We start from the raw sequence: 11,065 nt of genomic DNA on the forward strand, positions 1-11,065 counted from the left end.
CTAAAAAATTAATCCAATACAAAAACATAATATTTATAAGACAAAGTTCTGACAAAGTTCAGTCAGTAAAGAATACTCAGTTTTTAAGATATTCTAGATTTAACTCTTGGAATATGTTAAATTATGGCATATCTATTTTAATTCGAGTCAAATGTTCTAGTATTTACGTCACTGGTGTGCGTAAATTGAAAAAAAAAACGTATTTAAATTATTTATATATTATTTTTATTATTTCAAAGCCTGAACTAAGTACTACTAGTTTCTGTCTGTGGTTTTACCTGCTTCTAGAAGATAGTTTTGAGTGAAAGAGGAACTTTCCTTCAAACTTTCGCGTTCAAATTATTAGTAAGAACTGTATGTCATTCTGAGTAAGATTCCTAGAGATTTTCTGGTCTATAATAATGTTTAATAAAGTGCTTTCTACAGATTTCATATGACAAAGGTTTCTTCACAGTTGGAGGAAGTAAGAAATGGCTCAAAAATAATGCATGCTCAGGTACTCTTGTAAAATCATTATTGTATACAAAAGTATCATACTTACAGGTTTTAAACTCATCCACCAGAAACTAAGTAGTCTTTCTATTTTTATTAATATTTATTTGCAAATCGATCCAGCAGTTCCTGACATAAGCGCGTTCAACCAACCAAACATACAAACTCTTAAGCTTTATTATGTGAGTTGATACACATATAAAGTAGCTAGTTTTTTTGTGCTTTGAATTCATATTTATTAGCTGATCCATTGTATTTTCCGGCATTAGGTTAATAACATAATATCTCTTGACGAGATCAGTTGTTTCTATCGAATAGGTTCTATAGACTCCTGCGCATCACTTTGAATAAAGCTAAATAATAAAATAAGTTGTACCCTAAAGTATCTCTCTAAAAGTCAACAAAAATATATTAAAATCTGTTATTTTTTTTTCTAATTGAACAATCTCAATATAAAATTGTTCAATTACAAAGTTCTGAAAAGAAAGTCAAAGTTAAAAATATTCTAGATTTAATTTTCAAAAATGAAGTTAGAGGACACGCCCCTTTTGAAGTTCAGACCAGACACAGTAGTGGAAGTGAGGAAAGAACTTAATTTGGATCAAGATGATATTGATAGGATGCTGCAGACTTTTGAAGACTGGATTGCGAAGCAAAACCATTTTACTAGAAAGGAATTTGGTAAGTTTTTGTTTAATTTTATATAGCTCTTTCCCGCGGTTTCATCCGCGTCTGTTAAGACCTACTGCCTGTTTGCGGAACCTATATTTCTCGGGGATAGTCTAGCTTCCTAACAGTGAAAGAACTTTTTAAATCTTTAGGGTACAAAAACACGGTAAAATATTACTCTAACATCTCATAAATATTTTTTTTAATAAATCTCACACCGAACTTTTTTTATATACGCAAATATTTTTGTTAACAACTAACAAATGTTTGCTTTGAAATTACTGAACAGATTAGAAAAAATCTTTCTCTGTTGGTAAGCGAAACCATCCTTGAGTAACACAGGCTATTATTTTATCCGGGTACGGGGAGTCTTTTTCCGGGGACATGAGTGTAACCGTGGGAAAACAGCTAGTGGTTGACAAAACAATTGTTTACTAATTGGAACATTTCTGTAATTAATTGTTTTCTGCGTTGCATGTTTGATTCAATTCACATGCAATGGTGTGACTAAGTAATTAGAGGTATAACTGTGTAAATATTGTCATATTACTATGTTGTTCAGAGAGCATAACTAGACAAGAATTAAACCAATTTAGAGGACAATTAGTTTGTAGGTGGGAGATAAATAAAAACTTAGAGATAGTTATCTTCCACTCTAAGCTAAAAAAACTACTCTAGAAAAACTGCCAGCGGTCTTGATATCTGAAGGGACCACGAAGGTAGCTATTGGTAGCGACTAATGGCAGCTGGTAGCGATTAGGTAGCAACTCTCTATAGGTATGTATTGCGAAGGAAAATAGGACAGCCAGCACTAACAAGCATCTTTACCATTTTTAACAAAATTTTCAAAATTCTTTTAGAAATCATAATATTATTGTTCATTCCAGACAGGCATTTCTTGGAAACATCCATAGTGCACGCGAAAGGGTCTCTAGAGAAAGCGAAACGCACTCTAGACAAACTATGTACTCTGAAGACATTGCTGCCAACGTTTTTCAGCAAATGTGACGTTAAAAATGAATTCACTGACATTTCTGTATGTATGTAAGTATTATTACGTAATTATGATCATTATTCATATAAAAAAAACGTGAGAAATGATACGATCCAAAACTGTTGATCTAGGTATAAGTATAATTAGGTCTTAAAACAAAAGGCAGATTATTATAAAAAAATTAAGACTAATTATTATTCTAGACTAAAAAAACTGCAATACGGATGTTGTTAAACATAATAAAATTATGTAACATCTAATACTGGAAGCTAAAAATAACATCGTAGACACGAATAGTACGGAACCCCTTTTTAATGAGAAATTATCAAATTACTCCCTCTGTGGGTGCAGCGTGAGGGAGTGTCAGACTCTTACTGACTCTTACTGAAAACTCACCATGTTCCTTCTTAAGACATTTATGTGATTATATGTCCGCGTAGCCGATTATCGGCTTTGGCGGCTGTTCTCATGTACGGAGATCAGCCAACTGAGCTGGACATATTATAGTGGACAAGCATTTGCGCAGTTATAGACGCGCTCACTATTCCTTCACTCTCATAGCCCGATGGGACTTTAACCCGACCCGACTGGAGAGAAATCAGGCGCAGGACCGACATTTACGTGCTCTCCGATGCACGGGTGTATCAATCACCAACTTACAGGCTCCGGGCTGCTTTGTAAAAGTTTCTAAAACCCACAAAGCGATTTCGGCCCGACCTGGGAATCGAACCTGAGAACTTTTTATGTACCAGGGCCTCTCTAACTCTTTCGATTAATCCTTCAGTCCCAACAGGACAGTACCACCAGTTTGACGCACGTTATAAATATTTTGATTCTTTTTCAGATTGCACGCAACTATGCCTGTGCTTACAAATACCAACTACCGGGTGTATGTGGCCAAAATAACTTCGACTCATGTTGATTCTCAAATAGTACTAGACTACTGTAGATTTATTATACTGGTAAGTTATTCAAAAGGAAGTTAATCAAAATTGTTTGATGATATATTAGCTTTTGCAGTGTATCTACTCCACGCATATGGATAAAAAGCCTTCATAGGCCATATAGCTATCTATCATTTACATTTATCGAGCCTTCTCCCCAACTTTGGTGGGGTCGGCTTCCAGTCAAACTGAATGCAGCTTAGTACCAGTGTACTACAAGGAGCGACTGCCTATCGGACCTCGTCAACCCAGTCACCTGGACAACCCAATACACTTCGGTAAGACTGGTTGTCAGACTTACTTGGCTTCTGACTACCCGTAACGACTGCCAAAGATGCTCAATGACAGCCGGGACCTACGGTTTCTCGTGCCGTCCAAAACACGGTCCTCCTCGTTTCTTGAAGTTGGTTTAATTTGTTTTTTTAATAGCATTATCTACATTAAGTGGTTTTAAATATTTCAGAAGAGTGAGTATTTCAAAAGATACGACTATGCGTTCGGGTCTATCTGCGTTGTGGATTGTCGAGATGTGAACATATTGAACCTTGTTACGAAAATCAACGTTATGGACCTCCGTAGTGCTTTGGCTGTTTTGATAGTAAGTTATTCTGTATTCTTTATTATTTCTCAGAAATAAATGATATTCAATGGTATGAGATTTCTATATAAGTCGTTATAAATGACTTTATTAGGTACATATCAACCTACTGTATAGGTACAGTCAACTTCAGGTCAGTGGTAACAGTTTTATAGGAAAATCGTACTTATTACTATTAGGTTAAGGTGCATGACAGTTACCACTGATGTGCAGTCTACTGTACATAATATTATTGTTTTTGACAATGCAATAATATCTCTTTACTTTATTCATACTTAGATAACTTTAATAAATATAAATAAACCTTTATATATGTGACAAATAATTTCTTTAAAAATATAAAGTTACACCACAAAAAAAAAGTGTTTCATAATTTAAAAATCTTTCTTAGAAAATATATTTATATTTTTTATTGAATTTTTTTTCTATAACTTTTCAGGAAGGTTACGCCTTAAGAATAAAAGCGATCTACGTAGTTTCAACATCGAAAGCAATTGACGCGTTTGTGACTCTACTGAAACAAGTTGTCAGTCACAAAGTGTCAGACAGGATCTATGTGCTCAAAACTGTTGAAGCTATACATGAGCATATTCCTAGAGAAGCGCTGCCCAAAGACTATGGTGGGGATCAGATGACGCTGAAAGAGGCCGATGGTATGTTTGTCGTTTTTAACAAACTGTTATATTTAGAATACATCCGAAGTTATGAAAGTTAAAACAATGGATAAGAATCATAGAAGTGTCACCAGATTTTACAACTAAAAAGTAAAAAAAAATATTTTTCATTTAAATTTTAACTTTCATACAAACATAATGGCAGCCAAAATTACTTAAAAACGTTTTATACTCTTATGATTGGTTGGCAAGGATACTGTGACAAAAATGACTCCAACTCTTCTCAAAAATCTTTGCTATAAGTTGATACTATCTGGCTGACTGAGGTCTTTTAAATAACTTTTACATTCAACTTTAAAATTTCAACCAGATTAACACATCAGTGCGTATGACGATAAATATCAGCCCCAATAATAATAATAAATAATTTTCTTTTTCAGAAAACTGGAAGAGAGTTCTAAGCGAGAAGGAGAACGTGTCGTACTTCAGGAGTATGTTCGCAGCGAGAACTAACGAGAACTATCGCCTGACTGCCGCTTACAACGACGAAGTGCTGGGCATGCCGGGCTCTTTTAGGACTTTGAATGTCGACTAGATATATTATTCTTTGTAAGTTGTTAAATTAAAAAAAAAACGTGTAAAAAGAAATATAATAAAAACGGTTAAACATAAATAAAATATTTTTTCTTTTCTTTACACACCATTTAAAATTTTAAAGGAGATAAAGATTTACACTTATTATAATCATTTTTTATATTGAAAATGGAATCTTTATGTTTTACACGCAAAGTGCAATAAAGGACATTTCGTGAGGGCTACGATGATTTTTATAATTAGCTTTAATTTTTTGGACATTTCTGGCATCCAGTTTCATACAAACCAGTTACCAGATAAGATTTTTTTGGCTTCTACGAGAGTACATGTATGTAATACAATGAAAATGAAAAGCTCAGCGAACTCACTTTCCGAAACGTGAACAAGCAATAACCTACATATCGTTGATTAGTCTTCCGTAATTATGCAATACCTATCACTATTGATAACCACACAATACGATGAGTTCCTCTTCCTCCTCGATTCATCGAAATCCATTTTCAATAAGGTCAAGGCCATATGCTATATGACTGATGATCTGTCTATGGACTAAACATCAGACCAGCATCTGAAGATAACAGTATCAAATCGGGATAAGCTAAAAATCAAAAGACTGCCAATAATCAAGTTTTTATTACATACTTTTCACTTTTCCAATTAAACTACAAACAATAATAATTCTAATCTACATTCAGAGTCCTAAAAGAGCCCGGCATGCCCAGCACTTCGTCGTTGTAAGCGGCAGTCAGTCGATAGTTCTCGTTAGTTCTCGCTGCGAACATACTCCTGAAGTACGACACGTTCTCCTTCTCGCTTAGAACTCTATTCCAGTTTTCTGAAAAATAAAATTATTTGTTATTAGCATCCACAATCTGTTTTATCATATTCCAAAGGGAACTTCTTCCTGTACTCGGATAAAAAGTAACTTTTATTTTATTCTTAGTAATATTACTCTGACTCATAACCGAATACAAAAAAATTACAAACGTACACTATAGCAAAACCTTGCTTTTATAAATTAAAATTCGTCCTATGTGAGTGATCTGGATGCGAACGCCAAGCGGTGCGATGCGACGCAAAAACAATAAACAGTCGACTTTAATGTGACTTACGTAACCTGACAAGGTGGGTTCGTGGCGCACTGTATATTTTTGAATTCGCTTCAGATCGCTTCACATTTGCGTTTGTGTTGATTCGTCCACGCAGAACGCACCCTAAGTACGAAAAGTCTCAAGGCATTAAGAATAAAAACTATTGTTACTAAAACTAAAAACATACCATTAGTTTCCTTTAGCGTCATCTGATCCCCACCATAGTCCTTCGGCAGCACCTCTTTAGGCACATGCTCATGTATAGCTTCAACAGTTTTGAGCACATAGATCCTGTCTGACACTTTGTGACTGACAACTTGTTTCAGTAGAGTCACAAACGCGTCAATTGCTTTTGATGTTGAAACTACGTAGATCGCGTTTATTCTTAACCCGTAACCTTCCTGAAAAAGTATTTTACATTATTTTGTAAAAACAAAATATTGTTATTATAAAAGACTACAACAAACTACGTAGCTACTTTAAATTAAGTTACCTAAGCTAGCTATCCTCCCTTTGAGCAGGCACTTAAAAAGCTTTTTTTTTTCAGAAATACATGTTTAAAAAATAAACTACTACTCAAAACAAGAATTCAATTAATGAAGTGGTAACCATTATTGTTTTGACATTGAATTTTAGTCGCTTTTTGTTTTTATGGTGACTTTTTATACAAAATGTTATATCCAGATTGTTTACCTTTTGTAGTGAATACTCAAAGAGAGTATAAGTGAATACTATGTATGACCCTCAAAACGGCCGTCAAGCGATACTTTCATCATCATCATCTCAGCCATAGGACGTCCACTGCTGAACATAGGCCTCTCCCTTAGATCTCCACAGATACCTGTTGGAGGCGACCTGCATCTAACGTCATCCGGCGACCTTTACAAGGTCGTGCGTCCACCCTGTTGCTGTACTTTAGTCTAACGTTAATTAGAAACTCGTTATTATACCCTGAAAACATTTTGTTTTTTTGAGTTTTTTAGCTAACTTACCATCATCACAGATAAGGCATTGCGAAGGTCAATAACGTTGACTTTAGTAACAAAGCCTAGTATGTTCACATCTCTACAATCCACAACACACGTGTAGCCGAATGAATAGTCATATATTTTCGCGTATTCACTCATCTGGAAATGTAAAAATAATTAATGTAAGCCTTAGATAAGTTTATCTGACCTTCACAAAATCAAAATAAAATCATCTGCCATCATCTGCCTAGCCTTTTCCCAACTATGTTGGGGTCGGCTTCCAGTCTAACCGGATGCAGCTGTGTACCAGGGTTTTACAAGGAGCGACTGCCTATCTGACCTCCTCACCCGATACCCCTTGGTAAGACTGGTTGGCAGACTTTCTGGCTTCTGACTACCCGTAACGACTACCAAAGATGTTTAAATGGCAGCCGGGACCTACAGTTTATCGTGCCATCCGAAACACGGAAGAACTCAGTATGACAAGATGGTCACCCATCCACGGACCGACCGCGCCAAGCGTTGCTTAACCTTATGATCGATCGATCCGCGCGGCTTTGACTTAGCCACGAGCTCTTCACACAAAATCAAAATAAAAAAGATCGTTTATTTAAACCTGGCTGCAAAACAGCAGTTTTCGAACAAAAAACAGACTCCAAAACGCCCATTCTCATTCACTACTTCCTATGTGTTTTTAGTGGGAGGAAGAAGTGGCAGTTACTTGACCTACCGATACCCTTGGTAAGACTGGTTGTCAGACTATCTGGCTTCAGACTACCCGTAAAGACTGCCAAAGATGTTCAAATGACAGTCGAGGCGCACCAATTTAACGTGCCTTCTAATACACAGTCATGACAAGATAGTCACCCATCCACGGACCAACCGCGCCAACCGTTGCTTAACCTTATGGTCAATTGACTATTATTTATGTCTTGTGGCTATTATTTAGCCACGAGACCCTCATGTTTCCTATTTAGTGCAGCATAACCCACTTTCTAAGTATATCTTGGGCACCAATGACTGTGTTTCGGATGGCACGCTAAACTGTAGGTCCTGGCTGTCATTGAACATCCTTGGCAGTCGTTACGGGTAGTCAGAACCAGTCTAACCTGGGGGTATTAGGTTGCCCGGGTAATTGGGTTGAGAAGTCAGATGGTCAGTTCCTTGTAAAACACTGGTACTGGTGCATTTGGTTAGACTGGAAGCCGTCACCAACATAGTTGGGAAAAGGCTAGACAGATGATGAATTAAAACTTACCAGTACAACAAATCTACTATAGTCTAGTAATAATTCTGAATCAATGTTGGTTGAAACTATTTTGGCAATATACACCCGGTAGTTACTTTTCGTCAGGTCTGGCATTGTACCGTGTACGCTGAAAAAAATAATTCCCATAAGTATACATATCAAACCATTTGTGAATGTGTATGTATGTCTATCGATCTCAGTGGCGTGCAATTGGAGAGGCCTATGTCCAGCAGTGGACTGCGATAGGCTGATGATGATGATGATGTATGTCTATTAGTTCTTCACGCTGAAACGGACAGACCGATTTTGATGTTTAAAGTCTGGGACTCTTTGGATATTTTGTTTTTATTTTTATTAAAAAGAGCGGAAACTCACAGTATTTGTGTAGTATTTAATAAACTTAAAAGACAACCTTTTAGATGAGGCAATTTAATGTTCATGTCATAAAAACTTGATATTTGTTTAAATTAAAAATCCTTTTTATTTTATTTTGTTGATATTTGGCATTTTCAGAAATATAAATAAATCTTGAATGTCAGTAGGTATAATAATATCAACATTGATCATAATGTGGTAGATACATATGTACATACATACATACAGATACATGTGATACTTACAAACATACAGAAATGTCAGTGAATTCATTTTTAACGTCACATTTGCTGAAATACGTTGGCAGCAATGTCTTCAGAGTACATAGTTTGTCTAGAGTGCGTTTCGCTTTCTCTAGAGACCCTTTCGCGTGCACTATGGATGTTTCCAAGAAATGTCTGTCTGAAATTCAAAATAATAGATTTTTAGAGTATTTTGTAAATAATCATATTTTTTTGTAGACACCTATACCTCTTGCATTAGTCATGTCATATGAAAGCGGTTCTGCTATTCTTGTATGTGTATGTCTTTGTATGCTCATGAAGGCTTGGGTCGAGATTCCCGATCATGCAAAGCCAATGCACATGGTAGTATTAAATTACGCCCAAACGCCTTTGATTTAGTGTGTTTCTGACCTTTACTTTTTGGTTATTCACCTTTTAACATTCAATTTTCCTCTATGTATGTATATTGATACGTATCACCAGTACGTGTGGTGTGTGTGGTGTTACAAGAATGGATAAAGTGAGGAATGATTACATTAGAGGAAGTCTGAAAGTGCCAGTTACAGAAAAGATGAGAAGTAGAAGATTGTCATGGTATGGGCATGTTATGAGGAACAAATTGTGTGATAAGTATGAATGTAGATGGATGGATTGCCTGAAAGATGATATGAATAGGAAGGGAATGAGTGTCAGTATGACGAGTGACAGGGAAAAATGGAAGAGGATGACATATTGCGCCAACCCCAAATTAAATTGGGAACAGGGCAGGAGGAAGAAGAAAAAGAAGTAATAAATACTGGTTTTATGTGGCATGCCTTCAACACAGTACTTTACGTACCCGGCAAAAAATTTGCATAAAACTGTCTAGGTTATACTTATCTCGCCCGATAATAATCATCTAAATAGGAGCAATTCTTGTCAAGAATTACTCTCAGAACAACTTAATAACATGTTTTTCTTTATAATTACTTTTAATCATTGCTCGTGAAGTTGATAAAATGCGCAACACAGGAGTCTAATTATTTATATTGTAAACTGCCTTTGTTATATAGGTTAATATCATCATCCTCATCATCATCCTCCGAGCCTTTTTCCCAACTATCTTGGGGTCGGCTTCCAGTCTAACCTGATGTAGCTGAATACCAGTGCTTTACAAAGAGCGACTGCCCTATTTGACCTCCTCAACCCAGTTACCCGGGCAACCCAATACCCCTTGGTTAGACTGGTGTCAGACTTACTGGCTTCTGACTAACCATAACAACTGCCAAGAATGGAATATCCAAATAGGAAATATAGGTACAAACAAATAAACAAAGGTAAAATATAAAAATATAGTATTTCTAAATAACTGACACTGAATCGTAGTCCAAAATACAGAATTGACAACGTAATACAATTGTAAAGCACTGATATTAATATACAAACATAAAGCATAACAAAGACTTACCAAATTCCTTCCTAGTAAAATGATTTTGCTTCGCAATCCAGTCTTCAAAAGTCTGCAGCATCTTATCAATAGCATCTTGATCCAAATTAAGTTCTTTCCTCACTTCCACTACTGTATCTGACCGGAACTTCAAAAGGGGCGTGTCCTCTAACTTCATTTTTGAAAATTAAATCTAGAATATTTAAAACTATGAACAGTCTTTACACAGCCGAGTGTAACAATCTAATATTATGTTTATTCAATAAAAACCTTCAAGTAGCAAGCTAAAAAAACTGGTTTGAGAATAGTTTTTAGAGATCATGTAAGGCAATACTTGTTTTGAAATAAATTATGATTTTATTACTGACTTTTTGTTACGTTATTCAAAGGTTTAGATATGAATCGTAGAAACTGGTTTGATATGGCAACCAGTCTTGTCAAGAGGTGTTGTGTTAATAACTTGGTGTAGGTTCAATATAAACTACCTTTACGTTATAATTATGATAAAATTAACAACATAGAAAAAAGTTTTTTATATGTATAAACTTCCATGCTAATATAATAAAGAGGAAACTTTTTTTTGTTTGTTTGTACTCCATGTTTGTGAAGCCTCCGCAACTACTGAGCGGAATTGAAAAATTCTTCGACTGTTAGAAATCTAGACTCTTTCCTAGAACAATAGAAGCTATATATTTTACCCCATAACAGGAAGATTTTCCCACGTTACGCGGGTAAGATAGCGAGAGATTGGCTAGTACTTTATAGTTATAGTACGATTTTAATCTCCCTCTACAATTTTGGGGTATCAACCAAGGGCGGATCCAGCT

At 35.7% G+C, this 11,065-nt stretch overlaps 2 protein-coding genes across 3 annotated transcripts; one reads left to right on the plus strand and one right to left on the minus strand.

The window, feature by feature from the left end:
* The first annotated feature begins 775 nt into the window (after nucleotides 1-775).
* On the plus strand, nucleotides 776-4,923 carry LOC110381072 (alpha-tocopherol transfer protein-like). Its single transcript, XM_021341268.3, has 6 exons — nucleotides 776-1,173; nucleotides 2,049-2,205; nucleotides 3,000-3,117; nucleotides 3,563-3,697; nucleotides 4,137-4,350; nucleotides 4,752-4,923. The coding sequence occupies exons 1-6, from the start codon at nucleotides 1,017-1,019 to the stop codon at nucleotides 4,904-4,906; spliced, it is 936 nt and encodes a 311-aa protein (XP_021196943.3). The 5' UTR covers nucleotides 776-1,016; the 3' UTR covers nucleotides 4,907-4,923.
* A 633-nt stretch (nucleotides 4,924-5,556) lies between these two features.
* LOC110381071 (alpha-tocopherol transfer protein-like) lies at nucleotides 5,557-10,630 on the minus strand. Of its 2 annotated transcripts, none has more exons than XM_064040481.1 (7): nucleotides 10,509-10,630; nucleotides 10,260-10,431; nucleotides 8,834-8,990; nucleotides 8,223-8,340; nucleotides 6,989-7,123; nucleotides 6,184-6,397; nucleotides 5,557-5,740 (listed from the first exon to the last, which is right to left on the minus strand). In XM_064040481.1, the coding sequence occupies exons 2-7, from the start codon at nucleotides 10,414-10,416 to the stop codon at nucleotides 5,586-5,588; spliced, it is 936 nt and encodes a 311-aa protein (XP_063896551.1). In that variant the 5' UTR covers nucleotides 10,417-10,431; nucleotides 10,509-10,630; the 3' UTR covers nucleotides 5,557-5,585. The 2 variants fall into 2 exon arrangements, with proteins under 2 accessions (XP_063896551.1, XP_063896552.1); XM_064040482.1 differs by having other exon boundaries at nucleotides 10,260-10,446; nucleotides 10,509-10,593.
* Between the last annotated feature and the right edge of the window lie 435 nt (nucleotides 10,631-11,065).

The sequence above is a fragment of the Helicoverpa armigera genome, chromosome 22 (genome assembly GCF_030705265.1).
Source record: "Helicoverpa armigera isolate CAAS_96S chromosome 22, ASM3070526v1, whole genome shotgun sequence".
Taxonomy (NCBI): domain Eukaryota; kingdom Metazoa; phylum Arthropoda; class Insecta; order Lepidoptera; family Noctuidae; genus Helicoverpa; species Helicoverpa armigera.